Consider the following 18,877-nt stretch of genomic DNA (forward strand, 5'->3'; position numbering starts at 1 on the left):
ATTACCATGGTACCGTGTACACACGGTTGTGTTAAATGACCCTGGGCGTTTAATTGCAGTGCACCTTATGCACACTGCACTTGTAGCTGGTTGGGCTGGTTCAATGGCATTATACGAATTAGCAATTTTCGATCCATCAGATCCAGTACTTAACCCAATGTGGCGTCAAGGAATGTTCGTACTTCCATTCATGACTCGTCTTGGAGTAACAAACTCATGGGGTGGATGGAGTATTAGTGGTGAAAGTGTAAGTAACCCAGGACTTTGGAGTTATGAAGGAGTAGCAGCTTCGCATATTATTCTTTCAGGTCTTCTTTTCCTTGCAGCTATTTGGCACTGGGTATTCTGGGATCTTGAACTTTTCCGTGATCCACGAACTCAACAGCCAGCATTAGATCTTCCAAAAATTTTTGGAATTCACCTTTTCCTTTCAGGAGTACTTTGTTTTGGTTTCGGAGCATTCCACGTAACTGGACTTTATGGTCCTGGTATTTGGGTATCTGATCCATACGGACTCACTGGAGGTGTTGAGCCTGTAGCACCATCATGGGGAGCTGAAGGATTTGATCCTTACAACCCTGGTGGAATTGCATCTCACCACATTGCAGCTGGAATCGTAGGTATTTGTGCCGGACTTTTCCACCTTAGTGTACGTCCACCACAGCGTCTTTACAAAGCTTTACGTATGGGTAACGTAGAAACAGTACTTTCAAGTAGTATTGCAGCGGTATTTTGGGCAGCTTTTGTTGTAGGTGGAACTATGTGGTACGGATGTGCTGCAACACCAATTGAACTTTTTGGTCCAACTCGTTACCAGTGGGATCAAGGATTCTTCCAGCAAGAAATTGAGAAGCGTGTACAAAAGAGTGTGGCAGGTGGTGCATCACTTTCAGATGCATGGTCAGCAATTCCAGAGAAGCTCGCATTCTATGACTACATTGGAAACAACCCAGCGAAGGGTGGACTCTTCCGTTCTGGACCAATGGATAATGGTGATGGAATTGCAGCAGGTTGGTTAGGACACGCAGTATTTACTGATAAGCAAGGGCGTGAGCTTTTTGTACGTCGTATGCCAACTTTCTTTGAAACGTTCCCTGTAATCCTTATCGATAGCGATGGTATTGTACGTGCTGACGTACCATTCCGTCGTGCAGAATCAAAGTATAGTATTGAGCAAGTAGGTGTAAGTGTAACATTCTACGGTGGAGAACTTGATGGATTAAGTTTTACTGATCCAGCAACAGTTAAGAAGTATGCACGTCGTGCACAACTCGGAGAAGTTTTCGAGTTTGACCGTGCAACTCTTCAATCTGATGGTGTTTTCCGTAGTAGCCCACGTGCATGGTTTACATTTGCTCACGTAAGCTTTGCTCTTCTTTTCTTCTTCGGACACATTTGGCACGGAGCTCGTACAATCTTCCGTGATGTATTTGCTGGTATTGATCCAGACTTAGATGAGCAAGTAGAGTTTGGTGCATTCCAGAAACTTGGTGATGTAACAACTCGTCGTCAAACTGTGTAATTACGAGGAAAAAATAATATGGAAGCTATCGTTTATACTTTTTTACTTGTTGGAACACTTGGAATTATTTTCTTTGCAATCTTTTTCCGTGAACCACCACGTATTGCAAAGTAATTTAAAATCTAACCAACAATTTGATAGAAATACTTTTACGCTTTGTATAATGTAATTTCTAATTAAATTTTTATTTATTCTATGAGACTCACTGTGGTCTCATAGGATAATTAGTTTTATAATAAAAAGATCTAATATCTGTTTTTTAAGTTTTTAAATTATATATGAGTTATTTTTAAAAAATTAATTGCTTTAAAAGAAGAATAACTTGTCTCATGGTATGAGAATCCGGTAGAATATAAATAGTAGAAAATAGCAGTATACTTGTTTTTAACAAAGTACTGAAATGATGATGATAGAAATTAGGTAAAATAGTATGACTATTGCACTTGGAAAAGTTGAAGAAAAGCGCGGATGGTTTGACAACGTAGACGACTGGCTTAAGCGTGATCGTTTCGTATTCGTAGGTTGGTCAGGAATTTTATTATTCCCATGTGCATACTTTGCAGTTGGTGGATGGTTTACTGGAACAACATTCGTAACTTCATGGTACACACACGGTTTAGCAAGTTCATACCTTGAGGGATGTAACTTCCTTACATCGGCAGTATCAACACCATCTAACAGTATGGCTCACTCACTTCTTCTCCTTTGGGGACCAGAAGCACAAGGTGAGTTCACACGTTGGTGTCAGCTTGGTGGATTATGGACATTCGTAGCACTTCACGGTGCATTCGGATTAATCGGATTTATGCTCCGTCAATTTGAAATTGCACGTGCAGTACAAATTCGTCCGTACAACGCGATTGCATTCTCAGCACCTATCGCTGTATTTGTATCTGTATTCCTTATTTACCCACTTGGACAATCAGGATGGTTCTTTGCACCTTCATTTGGTGTAGCGGGAATTTTCCGTTTCATTCTTTTCTTCCAAGGGTTCCACAACTGGACACTTAACCCATTCCACATGATGGGAGTAGCTGGTGTACTTGGAGCAGCACTTCTTTGTGCGATTCACGGAGCAACTGTAGAGAACACACTTTTCGAAGATGGTGATGGTTCAAACACTTTCCGTGCATTTAACCCAACTCAAGCTGAAGAGACTTACTCAATGGTAACAGCAAACCGTTTCTGGTCACAGATTTTCGGTGTAGCTTTCTCTAACAAGCGTTGGCTTCACTTCTTTATGCTTTTCGTACCTGTAACAGGGTTATGGATGTCAGCACTTGGTGTTGTAGGATTAGCACTTAACCTCCGTGCATACGACTTCGTATCACAAGAGATCCGTGCAGCTGAAGATCCTGAGTTTGAAACATTCTACACTAAGAATATTCTTCTTAACGAAGGTATTCGTGCATGGATGGCAGCTCAAGATCAGCCTCATGAAAACCTTGTATTCCCTGAGGAGGTACTTCCACGTGGAAACGCTCTTTAATTCAACACTTGTAGTTGGTGGCCGCGACCAAGAATCTACTGGATTCGCTTGGTGGTCTGGTAACGCTCGTCTTATTAACCTTTCTGGTAAGCTCCTTGGTGCACACGTAGCACATGCTGGACTTATCGTATTCTGGGCTGGTGCAATGAACCTTTTTGAGGTAGCACACTTCGTACCAGAAAAACCAATGTATGAGCAAGGACTCATCCTTCTCCCTCACCTTGCAACACTTGGATTTGGTGTTGGTCCTGGAGGAGAAGTACTTGATACTTTCCCATATTTCGTATCTGGTGTTCTTCACCTTATTTCATCAGCTGTATTAGGTTTTGGTGGTGTATACCACTCAATTATTGGACCTGAGACTCTTGAGGAATCTTTCCCATTCTTCGGATACCTTTGGAAAGATAAGAACAAGATGACAACAATTCTTGGAATTCACCTTGTACTTCTTGGATGTGGTGCATTCCTTCTTGTATGGAAGGCTATGTACTTTGGTGGAGTATATGATACATGGGCACCAGGTGGTGGAGATGTACGTATTATTAACTACCCAACATATGATCCATCAGTAATCTTTGGATACCTTCTTAAGTCACCTTTCGGTGGAGACGGTTGGATTATTAGTGTAGACAACATGGAAGATGTAATCGGTGGACACATTTGGATCGGAACAATCTGTATCCTTGGTGGATTCTGGCACATTTTCACTAAGCCATTTGCATGGGCACGTCGTGCTCTTGTATGGTCTGGAGAGGCATACCTTTCATACAGTCTTGCTTCTGTGTCATTAATGGCATGGGTTGCAGCAGTAATGGTATGGTTTAACAACACTGTATACCCTTCGGAGTTCTTTGGACCAACTGGACCAGAAGCTTCACAAGCTCAAGCATTTACATTCCTTGTACGTGACCAGCGTTTAGGAGCAAACATTGCTTCTGCACAAGGTCCAACTGGATTAGGTAAGTACCTTATGCGTTCACCAACAGGAGAAATTATCTTCGGTGGAGAAACTATGCGTTTCTGGGATATGCGTGCTCCATGGACTGAGCCACTTCGTGGACCAAACGGACTTGACCTTACTAAGCTTAAGAATGACATTCAGCCTTGGCAAGAGCGTCGTTCAGCTGAGTACATGACTCACGCTCCATTAGGATCACTTAACTCAGTAGGTGGTGTAGCAACTGAGATTAACTCAACTAACTTCGTAAACCCACGTAGTTGGCTTGCAACATCACACTGGACTTTAGCGTTCTTCTTCTTTGTAGGACACCTTTGGCACGCAGGTCGTGCACGTGCTGCTGCTGCAGGATTCGAAAAAGGAATTGATCGTGATACTGAGCCAGTACTTTCAATGCGTCCACTTGACTAATCAAGTTTACGTATAATTTTTTTAGCTTTTTAGTTAGAGAAAATTAAAATATTGGACCCATATTTATGGGTCCAGTATTTATGTACATACTTGTTTGTACGAAAATTTTTTGATAAAACACCTCTATCTTTTTTAGAGTTGTTTTGATATACTTTAAGTATATATTTGGACAAGTAGCTCAGTTGGATAGAGTATGTGGCTACGAACTACAGTGTCGGGGGTTCGAGTCCCTCCTTGTCTGAAAGTTTTATTAAAAATTCAAATTAGATATATTATATTTTTAGAATAAAGGATTTATTTATGCAACATGCATAAGCGCCCCAACAATTTACTTCAGGTTTTTAGGAGCAGCTAAATCAATTTTTGCTGCGTTTATTTATTCAATATGGTGTTGAAGAAGAGATGCTGACTCCTGAGCTCGTGCAAGCTTTTACTCCTTTATCAGATGAAAATGCTCAGCTTCGCCAAAATTTCAATATTCTACAAGTCGAATTCATGCAATCCTTAAATGTTTTTTCTTTGTGAAAGAGGCAGAAGTGCATGGCCAGTTCGGCAACACGCTATACTCGTGAATGGAAGCTTTAGTTTTTCTAATCTTCTCAAACACATCAAGGAGAGTTTGATCCTGGCTCAGAAGGAACGCTGGCAGCGTGCATAACACATGCAAGTCGAACGATGAAACATTCTTCGGAATGTGGAAGAGTGGCGAACGGGTGAGGAACACGTAAGAATCTGCCCCTCGGTCGGGGACAACTCTTGGAAACGAGAGCTAATACCCGATACGCTGTGGAGTGAAAGAATTTCGCCGAGGGATGATCTTGCGTCTGATTAGCTAGTTGGTGTGGTAATGGCATACCAAGGCGACGATCAGTAGCTGGTCTGAGAGGATGAACAGCCACATTGGAACTGAGACACGGTCCAAACTCCTACGGGAGGCAGCAGTGGGGAATTTTCCGCAATGGACGAAAGTCTGACGGAGCGACGCTGCGTGAAGGATGACGGCCTGCGGGTTGTAAACTTCTTTTCTCGAAGAAGAAGCTCTGACGGTATTCGAGGAATAAGCATCGGCTAACTCCGTGCCAGCAGCCGCGGTAATACGGAGGATGCAAGTGTTATTCGGAATGATTGGGCGTAAAGCGTCTGTAGGCTGTATAGAAAGTCTTTTGTTAAATGCCTCGGCTCAACCGAGATCCAGCAAAGGAAACTTCTATACTTGAGGGAAGTAGAGGTACAGGGAATTCCCGGTGGAGCGGTGAAATGCGTAGATATCGGGAGGAACACCAATATGGCGAAGGCACTGTACTGGGCTTTACCTGACGCTCAGAGACGAAAGCTAAAGGAGTGATTAGGATTAGATACCCTAGTAATTTTAGCCGTAAACGATGGAAACTCACTGCCGAGCGAAATACAACGAGCGGTGGTCAAGCTAACGCGTGAAGTTTCCCGCCTGGGGATTACGCTTGCAAAAGTGAAACTCAAAGGAATTGACGGGGACCCGCACAAGCGGTGGAGTATGTGGTTTAATTCGATGCAACACGAAGAACCTTACCAGGGTTTGAAATCATTTCAAAACTCCTTGAAAGAGGAGCCTCCTTCGGGATGAAATGACAGGTGGTGCATGGCTGTCGTCAGCTCGTGTTGTGAAATGTCGAGTTAAGTCTCGTAACGAGCGCAACCCATGTCTCTTGTTGCTCACTGAGTGCTTAAGAGAGACTGCCGACCAACATCGGAGGAAGGTGTGGATGATGTCAAGTCAGCATGCCCCTTACATCCTGGGCTACACACGTACTACAATGGTAGGGACAATGAGCTGCGATCCTGCGAAGGCTAGCCAATCTCAAAAACCCTATCTCAGTTCGGATTGTACTCTGCAACTCGAGTACATGAAGGTGGAATCGCTAGTAATCGCTGGTCAGCTATACAGCGGTGAATACGTTCCCGGGTCTTGTACACACTGCCCGTCACACCATGGAAGCCGACTCTTCCCTAAGTCGTTACTCGAACCCATTGGGACGAGGATGCCGAAGGCAGGGTTGGTGACTGGGGTGAAGTCGTAACAAGGTAGCCGTACTGGAAGGTGTGGCTGGAATACCTCCTTTTTAAAGATGAAACAAGCGCGCATTTCTTAAAACAATTGGCTTGCCATTGCTTGAGAAGAAATGCACCACGCTACGGGCTATTAGCTCAGGTGGTTAGAGCGCACCCCTGATAAGGGTGAGGTCTCAGGTTCAAGTCCTGAATAGCCCATGGCACGGGGGTATAGCTCAGTTGGTAGAGCGCTGCCTTTGCAAGGCAGACGCCAGCGGTTCGAGTCCGCTTACCTCCAGCCAAGCCTTTAATTTAAAAGGTCAATTAGAATTGTGGTTATTTCTACACATAAAACAAAATCAATCAATAAAGGGCATATGGTGGAGACCTAGGGACCTAGAGCCGATGAAGGGCGTGACAACCGACGATATGCCTCGGGGAGCAGGACGTATGCTTTGATCCGAGGATTCCCGAATGGGGCAACCCAAAGCATTCCTTCTTGAATTCATAGAGAAGAGAAAGACAACTTGGTGAACTGAAACATCTTAGTAGCCAAAGGAAAAGAAAGCAAAAGCGATTCCCAAAGTAGCGGCGAGCGGAATGGGAACAGCCTAAAAGGACTTTGACATTAATGTAAAGACCAGGTCATGGGACCAAACATATGGCACTGCATGGAATGAGAAACGAAACAGCTGAAACCTGTACCATAGATGGTGAAAGTCCAGTCGTTGAATCACTACCAACAACCGCCGTTTGGCTCCCGAGTAGTATGGGACACGTGAAATCCCGTATGAATTTGCGAGGACCACCTCGTAAGGCTAAATACTCCTAGGTCACCGATAGCGAATAGTACCGCGAGGGAAAGGTGAAAAGAACCCCTTTACGGGGAGTGAAATAGAACATGAAACCGTATGCTTACAATTTGTGGGAGGATGAACACATCTGACCGCATGCCTGTTGAAGAATGATCTGGCGACTTAGAAGAAGTGGCAGGTTAAGATTTTCCATCGAAGCCAAAGCGAAAGCATGTCTGATAAGGGCTCTCGTCCCTTCTTCTAGACCCGAACCCAGGTGATCTAACCATGACCAGAATGAAGCTTTGGTGATACGAAGTGGAGGTTCGAACCGACCGATGTTGAAAAATCGACGGATGAGTTGTGGTTAGGGGTGAAATGCCAATCGAACTTGGAGCTAGCTGGTTCTCCTCGAAATGCGTTGAGGCGCAGCGGTTGATTATGGGCTTCTAGGGGGTAAAGCGCTGTCTCGGTGCGGGCTGCGAAAGCGGTACCAATCTGTTGCAAACTCGGAATACCTAGAACGCTTTCAATCAGCCAGTGAGACTGCGGGGGATAAGCTCCGTAGTCAAAAGGGAAACAGCCCAGACCACCAGCTAAGGCTCCTAAATAAAAGCTAAGTGGCAAAGGAGGTAAAAATGCAGTGACAATCAGGAGGTTTGCCTAGAAGCAGCCACCCTTTAAAGAGTGCGTAATAGCTCACTGATCAAGCGTTTTCGCGCCGAAAATGACCGGAACTAAGTTTTTTGCCGAAGCTGTGGCTACATCACATAGATGATGTAGGGTAGAGGAGCGTTCCGTCCAGGGGGAAGCCAAGCGCGTAAGCCGCGGTCGACAGGACGGAAGTGAGAATGTCAGATTGAGTAACGTAAACATTGGTGAGAATCCAATGCCCCGAAAACTCAAGGGTTCCTGCGCAAGGCTCGTCCGCGCAGGGTCAGTCAGGACCTAAGGTGAGGCCGAAAGGCGTAATTGATGGCAAGAAGGTTTATATTCCTTCACTAGTCTAGGCTTAGTCCTGAGGGACGAACAAATACCAATCTACACAACAGCCATACTTGGCAGTTTGGATAAACCTGTTGCTGTTTGATGCTATTTATTCCAAGAAAAGCTCATTCGACTTTGAGTCTAGACTACCTGTACCGTAAACCGACACAGGTGAGTGGGTTGAATAAACTAAGGGGAGCGAGATAACTCTCTCTAAGGAACTCGGCAAATTGGCTCTGTACCTTCGGAAGAAAGAGTGCCCCTCAGGGGGCCACAGTAAAGAGATCCAGGCGACTGTTTACCAAAAACACAGGTCTCCGCAAAGTCGTAAGACGACGTATGGGGGCTGACACCTGCCCAGTGCCAGAAGGTTAAAGAAGTTGGTCAATCTTTGATGAAGCTAACAACTGAAGCCCTGGTGAACGGCGGCAGTAACTATAACTGTCCTAAGGTAGCGAAATTCCTTGTCGGGTAAGTTCCGACCCGCACGAAAGGTGTAACGATCTGGATACTGTCTCAGAGAGAGACTCGGTGAAATAAAACTAGCTGTGAAGATGCGGCTTACCTGCACACGGACAGAAAGACCCTATGAAGCTTTACTGTAACCTGGAATTGCTTTCAAGCTTATTTTGCGCAGCTTAGGTGGGAGGCTACGAACCTTTTCTTCCGGGAAGAGGGGAGCCATCAGTGAGATACCACTCTTGGTAAGCTAGAAAGCTCAGTCTTAACCGTTATCCGGTAAGATGACAGTTTCAGGCGGGCAGTTTGACTGGGGCAGTCACCTCCCAAAAGGTAATGGAGGTGCACAAAGGTTCCCTCAGGTTGGACGGAAATCAACCATAGAGTGTAAAAGCATAAGGGAGCTTGACTGCGAGACTGACATGTCAAGCAGAGACGAAAGTCGGTTTTAGTGATCCGACGGTGCTGCGTGGAAAGGCCGTCGCTCAACGGATAAAAGTTACTCTAGGGATAACAGGCTAATCTCCCCCAAGAGTTCACATCGACGGGGAGGTTTGGCACCTCGATGTCGGCTCGTCGCATCCTGGAGCGGAAGTACGTTCCAAGGGTTGGGCTGTTCGCCCATAGAAAGCGGCACGCGAGCTGGGTTCAGAACGTCGTGAGACAGTTTGGTCCATATCCTGTGTAGGCGTTTAGAGCATTGAAAGGATCTCCCCTTTGTACGAGAGGACCAGGTGGGGACAGACCTCTAGTGTACCAGTTATTCCGCCAGGGGTAAACGCTGGGTAGCTATGTCTGGAGTAAATAACTGCTGAAAGCATATAAGTAGGAAGTTCACCTTAAGATGAGTGCTCTTTTGTCTCAAACGATCAATCTTCTATGAAGGATTGACAAATGAAAGACAAGGAAGGTCACGGCAAGACGAGCCGTTTGATAGGCATGAAGTAGAAGTGCAGTAATGCATTCTGAAGCTGACATGTGCTAATAGACCGAGGGATTTGATTTTGTATACCATTTTTACTACTCTGAACCACAGCTGCAACTTTTGCATACGTGGTTCTTTTTCTTGGTGTCTTCGTCGAGGTCGAGACACAGCATCCCTTTCCGAACTGCGTGGTGAAAGGCCTTTGAGATAACGATAGGATACGGGTAGCTGTATCTGAAAACATATCGATGCCAAGAATATATATATACTAATAAGAATACCTTAGGGTATTCTCATACTTTGAATACTATCTATTAAATATTTCTTCTATTTTTAATAGGAGATATTTTTCTATATAAATTTCTTAAATTGAAGAGTTTTCTCTACTTGAAGACTCTTTAATTTTTTTATAATAAAAAGATATTTTTTTTTATTTTTTTTTCACAGCCTGTACCGGTACAGGGAGGAGCTATGGTAAACTAATTGATAACAGGTCTAAACATCATTGATGTGGATTGTGTAACTCTTTATAACTATTTATTTCTTCTTTATTATGACTGCAACTTTAGAGCGCCGCGAAAACGCAACAGTATGGGGACGTTTTTGTTCATGGATTACTTCAACTGAGAACCGTCTTTACATCGGTTGGTTCGGAGTATTAATGATCCCTACTTTACTTACAGCAACTTCAGTATTCATCGTAGCATTTATTGCTGCTCCTCCTGTAGATATCGATGGTATCCGTGAGCCAGTATCTGGATCACTTATGTACGGAAACAACATCATCTCTGGTGCTGTAATCCCTACATCTAACGCTATCGGACTTCACTTCTACCCAATCTGGGAAGCAGCTTCTCTTGATGAGTGGCTTTACAACGGTGGTCCTTACCAGCTTATCGTATGTCACTTCTTCATCGGAATTTGTTCATACATGGGTCGTGAGTGGGAGCTTTCTTTCCGTTTAGGAATGCGTCCTTGGATTGCTGTAGCTTACTCTGCTCCTGTAGCAGCAGCAACAGCTGTATTCATCGTATACCCAATCGGTCAGGGTTCTTTCTCTGATGGAATGCCTCTTGGTATTTCTGGAACTTTCAACTTCATGATCGTATTCCAGGCTGAGCACAACATCCTTATGCACCCATTCCACATGCTTGGTGTTGCTGGTGTATTCGGTGGTTCACTTTTCTCTGCAATGCACGGTTCACTCGTAACTTCATCTCTCATCCGTGAGACTACTGAGAACGAGTCTGCAAACGCAGGATACAAGTTCGGACAAGAAGAAGAGACTTACAACATCGTAGCTGCACACGGTTACTTCGGACGTCTTATCTTCCAATACGCTTCATTCAACAACTCACGTTCACTCCACTTCTTCCTCGCAATCTGGCCAGTAATGGGAATCTGGTTCACAGCTATGGGTATTTCAACTATGGCTTTCAACCTTAACGGATTCAACTTCAACCAGTCTGTAGTAGATTCAAACGGACGTGTAATTAACACATGGGCTGATATCGTAAACCGTGCTAACCTCGGTATGGAAGTAATGCACGAGCGTAACGCTCACAACTTCCCACTTGACCTTGCATCTGTAGAAGCTCCTTCTATCAACGCATAATCAAGTTTTAAGTATCTTTACCTTTAGGTAAAATAACTTAGTGTCCATCCTCTCTTGTAGAGGATGGATATTTCTTTCCTCTATAATTAAAAGATAAAAAATTAACCTGGATGAATAAAAATTCCACAAAGACACAAAATAATAAATAGAAATGATAAATATTTTGTAAAAAGATATGCACTTCCATAATCTTTAAACCAACCACGTCGAAAAAACTTACGAGTCACAGGATCTCGAAGAATTCGTTGTTTTGGAAGAACAAATAATAATAAAATAAATGCTGAAATATATTGACGTTCATGCGCTGCAAAATAATTAGCAATTTTATTAATGGTCTCTGGAACAATTGGAAAAAAGGCGAAAAAATTCAGAATAAGAACTAATCCGATATAACCAAGAATAAGTGTATTTGCAATATAGCTAAAACCACCATATTCCCAGACATCACGGGGAGGTTGTAATGTACGATAGTAAATCATATATTCTAGAATTTCATAAAGAATACGAAAGACTCTTAGAAAACTATCTAAAACACTAAGCGTAAGATCTACTGAAAGTTCAAAGATAAGTAACGTACGATCGAAAATCCAACCAAAGAAAGAGACAACAAGAGAAAAAGGATTTTTCATAAACAAAGAAACAATTTAATAGATTAGCCAACTTTCATTTCAACATGAGTGTGTAGCGGGCAGACGAGGTCTTTGCACTTATATATAGTTTCATGGAGGCTTTAAGCCCCCATGAAATATAGATAAAATACTTTTTTAGATTAACCTTAGATACACGAAAATCAGGCTAATAACGCTATTGTCATGTATAAAAGTTTCATCTTATATTTGAAGTATATAAATCTAAGAATTAATTATGCATTATCCGAACTTACCAGAAGTTGATGCAATTACAAAGGCTGCGTATGTAAGCACAAATCCTACAGAGAAGTGTGTAAGTCCTACAAGACGTGCTTGTACAATTGAAAGAGCTACTGGCTTATCGTTCCACTTAACGAAGTTTGCAAGCGGAGTACGCTCGTGTGCCCATACAAGTGTTTCAATAAGTTCTTGCCAGTATCCACGCCACGAAATAAGGAACATGAATCCTGTTGCATAAATAAGGTGTCCAAAAAGGAACATCCAAGCCCATACCGAAAGACTGTTCATTCCAAACGGGTTGTATCCGTTAATAAGTTGAGATGAGTTAAGCCAAAGGTAATCACGAAGCCATCCCATAATATATGTAGATGATTCGTTAAATTGAGCTGAGTTTCCTTGCCAAAGAGCAAGGTGCTTCCAGTGGAAGTAGAATACTGTCCATGAAACTGTGTTAAGTTCCCAGAATACTGCGAGGTAGAAAGCATCCCAAGCTGAGATGTCACATGTTCCTCCACGTCCTGGTCCGTCACAAGGGAAGCTGTATCCAAAATCCTTCTTATCTGGCATAAGCTTAGATCCACGAGCATCAAGAGCTCCTTTTACAAGAATAAGCGTTGTTGTGTGAAGTCCAAGTGCAATCGCGTGGTGTACAAGGAAATCTCCTGGTCCAATTGGAAGGAAAAGAGAGTTACTTGAACTGTTGATTGCTTCAAGCCATCCTGGAAGCCAAATTGATTGACTTGCTAAATTAGCAGGGTTTCCTTGTGATGCAAGAAGTACATCAAATCCATAGATTGATTTACCTTGTGCAGCTTGAATGTATTGTGCAAATACAGGTTCAATAAGGATTTGCTTTTCTGGTGTTCCAAATGCTTGCATTACGTCGTTGTGTACGTAAAGACCAAGAGTGTGGAATCCAAGGAAAAGTGATACCCAGCTAAGGTGTGAAATAATTGCTTCTTTATGCTCAAGCATACGTGCAAGCACGTTTCCTTCATTTTGCTCTGGATCATAGTCACGGATAAAGAAGATTGCTCCGTGAGCAAATGCTCCACACATAATAAATCCAGCAATATACTGGTGGTGTGCATAAAGTGCAGCTTGTGTAGTAAAGTCTTGTGCAAGGAAAGCATACGCAGGAAGTGAGTATGTGTGCTGTGCTACAAGAGATGTAATTACTCCAACAGATGCAAGTGCAAGTCCAAGCTGGAAGTGAAGAGAGTTGTTTACAGTGTCAAAAAGACCTTTGTGTCCAGCTCCAAGTCCTCCAGCAGGAGGTGTGTGCGCTTCAAGAATTTCACGCATACTGTGTCCAATTCCGAAGTTTGTACGGTATTGGTGCCCTGCAAGGATAAATACTACCGCAATTGCAAGGTGGTGGTGTGCCATATCTGTTAACCAAAGACTTTCAGTCTGTGGGTGGAATCCACCTAAGAAAGTAAGGATTGCTGTTCCAGCTCCTTCAGGTGTTCCAAAGATGTGGTTTGCTGTATCTGGGTTTTGTGCATATACAGCCCATTGCCCTGAGAAGAATGGAGCAAGTCCAGCAGGGTGTGGTAATGTTGTAAGGAAGTTATCCCAACGAACGTGTTGTCCACGTGATTCTGGAATTGCTACGTGTACAAGGTGTCCTGTCCATGCAAGAGAACTTACACCAAAAAGTCCAGAAAGGTGGTGGTTAAGACGCGATTCTGCGTTCTTAAACCATGAAAGTGCTGGAGCAAATGTTGGTTGAAGGTGTAACCATCCTGCAAAGAGGAAAAGTCCTGCTACAAAGAGAAGGAAAAGAGATGCATTATAAAGATCTCCATTTGTACGCATTCCAATTGTGTACCACCACTGGTATACACCAGAGTAGGCAATGTTTACAGGAGCACTAGCTCCTCCACGTGTAAATGCTTCAACAGCTGGTTGTCCAAAGTGTGGATCCCAGATTGTGTGTGCGATTGGACGTACGTGAAGTGGATCTTCACCCCACTTTTCAAAGTTACCTTGCCACGCTACGTGGAAAAGGTTACCTGATGTCCATAAGAAAATAATTGCAAGTTGTCCAAAGTGTGAAGCGAAGATCTTTTGGTAAAGCTTCTCTTCTGTCATACCATCGTGCGTCTCGAAATCGTGTGCAGTTGCAATTCCGAACCAAAGACGACGAGTTGTTGGATCTTGTGCTAATCCTTGACTAAATTTAGGGAATTTAGTTGCCATAAGTCATGTCCTCCGCGGGTTATCCGACTGCAATAATACGCGCTAAGAAGAATGACCATGTTGTTGCAATTCCACCTAAAAGGTAGTGAGCAACACCAACGGCACGTCCTTGAGTAATACTTAAAGCGCGTGGTTGAATAGCAGGCGCAACTTTAAGTTTGTTGTGCGCCCATACGATTGATTCAATAAGCTCCTGCCAGTATCCACGTCCTGAGAATAAGAACATAAGGCTAAATGCCCAGATAAAGTGGGCTCCTAAGAAGATGAGTCCATATGCAGAGAGTGCTGATCCGTATGATTGAATAACCTGTGAAGATTGTGCCCAAAGGAAGTCACGAAGCCATCCGTTGATAGTATTTGCACTTTGTGCGAAGTTACCACCAGTAATGTGTGAAACACCATTATCAGTTACACTTCCCCAAACGTCTGATTGCATCTTCCAGCTAAAGTGGAAAATTACAATAGAAATACTGTTGTACATCCAGAAAAGTCCAAGGAATACGTGGTCCCAAGCTGAAACCTGACATGTTCCTCCACGTCCTGGTCCATCACAAGGGAATCGGAATCCAAGGTTTGCCTTATCTGGGATAAGACGTGAACTACGTGCAAAAAGCACACCCTTAAGAAGGATAAGTACTGTTACGTGGATTGTGAATGCGTGAATGTGGTGTACCATGAAATCTGAAGTACCAAGTGAAATTGGCATCATAGCAATCTTTCCACCAACAGCCACGATATCACCACCCCAACTCGCACTTGTACTTGCACCAGCAGTTGGTGCAGTAAGCTCAGGTGCAAGAGCGTGTGTGTTTTGTACCCATTGTGCAAAAATTGGTTGAAGCTGGATTGCTGTATCAGAGAACATATCCTGCGGACGACCAAGAGCACTCATAGTATCGTTGTGGATGTAAAGTCCGAAACTGTGGAAACCAAGGAAAATACATACCCAGTTAAGGTGTGAAATCATGGCATCACGGTGACGAAGTACACGGTCAAGAAGGTTGTTGTAGTTATTTGTAGGATCGTAATCACGAACCATAAAAATAGCTGCGTGTGCTGCCGCTCCACAAATACAGAATCCACCAATCCACATGTGGTGTGTAAAGAGTGAAAGCTGTGTTCCGTAATCTGTTGCGAGATACGGGTATGGTGGCATTGCATACATGTGGTGCGCTACAATAATTGAAAGTGATCCAAAAAGTGCAAGGTTAATTGCAAGTTGTGCGTGCCACGATGTTGTAAGAATCTCATAGAGACCCTTGTGTCCTTCACCAGTAAATGGTCCTTTGTGTGCTTCAAGAATTTCTTTCATGCTGTGTCCAATACCCCAGTTTGTGCGGTACATGTGTCCAGCAATAATGAAAAGTACACCAATTGCAAGGTGGTGGTGTGCTGTATCTGAAAGCCAAAGACCACCTGTTACTGGGTTAAGTCCACCACGGAATGTAAGGAAATCTGAGTACTCTGTCCAGTTAAATGTCCAGAATGGTGCAAGACCTTGTGAGAAACTTGGGTAAAGCTCAGCCATGAGATCACGGTTAAGCATAAACTCATGTGGAAGTGGGATCTCTTTTGGATCTACTCCTGCATCAAGAAGTGTGTTCACTGGTAAAGCAATGTGAATCTGGTGTCCAGCCCATGAAAGACTTCCAAGACCAAGAAGTCCTGCAAGGTGGTGGTTCATCATTGATTCAACGTTTTGGAACCATTCAAGTTTTGGTGCAGCCTTGTGGTAGTGCCACCAACCTGCAAAGAACATAAGTCCTGCACAAATAAGAGCACCAATTGCTGTACTATAAAGTTGAAGTTCGCTTGTAATTCCACTTCCGCGCCAAAGCTGGAAGAATCCAGAAGTAATTTGTACTCCTTGGAATCCACCACCTACGTCACCGTTAAGAATTTCTTGTCCTACGATTGGCCAAACAACCTGCGCACTTGGTTTAATGTGCGTTGGATCGCTTAACCATGCTTCATAGTTTGAAAAACGTGCTCCGTGGAAGTACATTCCACTAAGCCAGATAAAGATCACACCAAGTTGACCAAAGTGTGCACTGAAAACCTTACGCGAAATATCTTCAAGGTCTGTTGTGTGGCTATCAAAATCGTGTGCATCAGCATGGAGATCCCATACCCATGTTGTTGTTGCAGGACCTTTTGCAAGTGTTCGTGAGAAGTGTCCGGGTTTACCCCATTTCTCGAACGAAGTTGGTACTGGGTCACGATCAACTACAATCTTAACTGCCTTTACCTCGCGTTCTGGTGGGCTAATTGTCATTAAAGTTTCCTCGTTAGTTCATAAATTACTTAATCTCAAAAAATGAAAAAAAGTAATGAATGCGATATTTTGAAATACAACAATTTAAAACTGTTATTTCATATAAACGCAAGCCTACTTAATCAGGACATTGAATGTCTAAATGCTATGCAATGGTATAAAGTATGGTATTACTATTATACCATTGATTTTTATAATCTGTCACTTCTAAAAGGGTAAATTTACTATAAATATTTATTTTATTTCGTATCTTTTATTTAAAGGAAAGAAAAGAGTTGCCAAACATATAATTATAAGGCACTATATTAATCAGAAATGTGGGACTGTAGTTCAATTGGTTAGAGCGCCGCCCTGTCACGGCGGAGGTCGCGGGTTCGAGTCCCGTCAGTCCCGAAGAAACTAAAAAAAAGATAACAAATAACGTGAAGCTTTTACATTTTTTATCTATAATAATAGTGTCGCCTCTATACCTTATTTTTTTTGGTGAGATACTTCAATTAAGGAGAAGAACACATGGCTACATCTCTTTTACCGTCAATTTTCGTACCTCTTGTAGGTTTAGTTTTCCCAGCTGTGACTATGGCAGCACTTTTCCTTTATATTGAAAAAGAGGAAATTAACTAATATTAAACTGAGTTATTTTCTTTCTAATAGAAAGATTTTATTTTCACTATTTTAATATTTATTAATCGATCAGAATTATAAGATAACTTTATATATACTTATAGTTTTGTATCAAACACACAATATAGTATTAATATTTAGTTAAATATTAGCTATATTGTACCAACCCCATTATCAAGGAGTTACATCTATGAATCTTGAATTAATTGGTCAACTTGTAAGCGTTGCTCTTATTGTTGGAGCAGGTCCAATCATCGTAGCGGCTGTTTACGCACGTGGTGGTAATCTTTAATTCAGTACAATTGTGTACAACGACTAGTAAAGACTAATAAAAATACTAAGTAAATACTTGGAATTCAATTATAGTATCTTTCAATTATTGTACAAATAGCCCTTTAAAAATGTATGCCTTTATCTGATACACAAGTTTTTGTTGCTCTTTTTGTTGCACTTATTACAGGGATTCTTTCAGTACGACTTGGAGCTCAACTTTACAAGTAATTTAGCCTCTGTTCCGTACTGGGTGAAATTTAATCCTTACTAACATACAAATGTATGATTAGTGAGGGCTACACCCATTTGTAAATAAAGTCAAAAAATCTAATTGTTTAAACTGAGTACATTTGCTACTCTATTGTATAGAATAGATCGGAGTGTAGCGCAGTTTGGTAGCGTACGTCGTTTGGGACGATGTGGTCGCAGGTTCGAATCCTGTCACTCCGAACCGTTTGGCATATTAAAGCGTCCTTAGTTCAGTTGGTAGAACGCAGGTCTCCAAAACCTGATGTCGTAGGTTCGAGTCCTACAGGGCGTGTTTAAATATAAATTAAAGAAAACCTTGTGGCCAAATCAAGATATTGGTAAACTGCAACTGGAGAGATGACTGAGTGGCCGAAAGTACTTCATTGCTAATGAAGCGTACGAGTAATCGTACCAGGGGTTCGAATCCCCTTCTCTCCGAAATAAAAAATAAAAAATGTATCTTGACTGGGAGCCTCTCTTTTCAGTATGCTATATACACATAGAGAATGACCTGGTATAGTTCATATTTATATATATATATTAAGTATTCAATAAATCATCCTATACCAATAATCGTATGACTTCGTCGAGTGAAAACGAAGTCTTTAATTAATCATAGTTTATGACTCGAGTAAAACGCGGAACAGTTGCACGAAAACGCCGTAATAAAATTTTAGATTTAAACCGTGGATTCCGCGGATCACATTCCACATTATTCCGTACTGCGAATCAGCGTAGTTTAAAAGCACTTTCATCTTCTTACAGTGATCGACGTAAAAAGAAACGTCAATACCGTCGTTTATGGATTCGACGTATTAATGCTGGTGTACGATCACATGGAACATCATACAGTCGCTTTATGCATGATGTAAAAGTAAATCGTCAGAATTTAAACCGTAAAGTGTTATCACAGCTTGTTATTTTAGATCCAACAAGTTTTAAGACTCTTTGTGATAAAGTAAAAGCTTCATAAGAGTTTTCATTCAAACAGGGGCTTGCATAAGCCCCTTATTTTTGCTATGTTAAGAGTATGGAGAGGTGTCAGAGTGGTTTAATGTATTGGTCTTGAAAACCAATGTAGCGCAAGTTACCGTGGGTTCAAATCCCACTCTCTCCGATAAAGTTTAGTTGTTTTGATCTATCTGAAAAATAGATTTCGACGGGTTTCAAGAAAATTCTTGTGAGAATGTGCCT

The 18,877-nt window shown here is 42.4% G+C and overlaps 11 non-coding genes across 11 annotated transcripts, besides 11 other annotated features; all 11 read left to right on the plus strand.

Annotated features, from left to right (window-relative positions):
• Window positions 1-28: 28 nt before the first annotated feature.
• Window positions 29-1,522, plus strand: an mRNA.
• Window positions 1,523-1,540: 18 nt separating this feature from the next.
• Window positions 1,541-1,636, plus strand: an mRNA.
• A 316-nt stretch (window positions 1,637-1,952) lies between these two features.
• Window positions 1,953-3,011, plus strand: an mRNA.
• Window positions 2,959-4,380, plus strand: an mRNA.
• Window positions 4,381-4,547: 167 nt separating this feature from the next.
• On the plus strand, window positions 4,548-4,621 carry trnR1. The gene has a single exon. It is a non-coding gene; the product is annotated as a tRNA-Arg (tRNA).
• A 360-nt stretch (window positions 4,622-4,981) lies between these two features.
• Window positions 4,982-6,480, plus strand: rrs1. The gene has a single exon. It is a non-coding gene; the product is annotated as a 16S ribosomal RNA (ribosomal RNA).
• A 73-nt stretch (window positions 6,481-6,553) lies between these two features.
• On the plus strand, window positions 6,554-6,627 carry trnI1. The gene has a single exon. It is a non-coding gene; the product is annotated as a tRNA-Ile (tRNA).
• A 6-nt stretch (window positions 6,628-6,633) lies between these two features.
• Window positions 6,634-6,706, plus strand: trnA1. The gene has a single exon. It is a non-coding gene; the product is annotated as a tRNA-Ala (tRNA).
• Window positions 6,707-7,276: 570 nt separating this feature from the next.
• rrl1 lies at window positions 7,277-9,341 on the plus strand. Its single transcript has one exon. It is a non-coding gene; the product is annotated as a 23S ribosomal RNA (ribosomal RNA).
• Window positions 9,342-9,713: 372 nt separating this feature from the next.
• Window positions 9,714-9,830, plus strand: rrf1. The gene has a single exon. It is a non-coding gene; the product is annotated as a 5S ribosomal RNA (ribosomal RNA).
• Window positions 9,831-10,126: 296 nt separating this feature from the next.
• Window positions 10,127-11,188, plus strand: an mRNA.
• Window positions 11,189-12,057: 869 nt separating this feature from the next.
• Window positions 12,058-14,262, minus strand: an mRNA.
• Window positions 14,263-14,281: 19 nt separating this feature from the next.
• Window positions 14,282-16,537, minus strand: an mRNA.
• A 319-nt stretch (window positions 16,538-16,856) lies between these two features.
• Window positions 16,857-16,930, plus strand: trnD. The gene has a single exon. It is a non-coding gene; the product is annotated as a tRNA-Asp (tRNA).
• A 120-nt stretch (window positions 16,931-17,050) lies between these two features.
• Window positions 17,051-17,161, plus strand: an mRNA.
• Window positions 17,162-17,351: 190 nt separating this feature from the next.
• Window positions 17,352-17,453, plus strand: an mRNA.
• A 113-nt stretch (window positions 17,454-17,566) lies between these two features.
• Window positions 17,567-17,662, plus strand: an mRNA.
• A 148-nt stretch (window positions 17,663-17,810) lies between these two features.
• trnP lies at window positions 17,811-17,884 on the plus strand. The gene has a single exon. It is a non-coding gene; the product is annotated as a tRNA-Pro (tRNA).
• An 18-nt stretch (window positions 17,885-17,902) lies between these two features.
• trnW lies at window positions 17,903-17,975 on the plus strand. Its single transcript has one exon. It is a non-coding gene; the product is annotated as a tRNA-Trp (tRNA).
• A 59-nt stretch (window positions 17,976-18,034) lies between these two features.
• Window positions 18,035-18,121, plus strand: trnS1. The gene has a single exon. It is a non-coding gene; the product is annotated as a tRNA-Ser (tRNA).
• Window positions 18,122-18,305: 184 nt separating this feature from the next.
• Window positions 18,306-18,656, plus strand: an mRNA.
• Window positions 18,657-18,715: 59 nt separating this feature from the next.
• trnS2 lies at window positions 18,716-18,800 on the plus strand. The gene has a single exon. It is a non-coding gene; the product is annotated as a tRNA-Ser (tRNA).
• Window positions 18,801-18,877: the final 77 nt, after the last annotated feature.

Source organism: Micromonas sp., chloroplast, assembly GCF_000090985.2.
Source record: "Micromonas sp. RCC299 chloroplast, complete genome".
Lineage (NCBI taxonomy): Eukaryota > Viridiplantae > Chlorophyta > Mamiellophyceae > Mamiellales > Mamiellaceae > Micromonas > Micromonas commoda.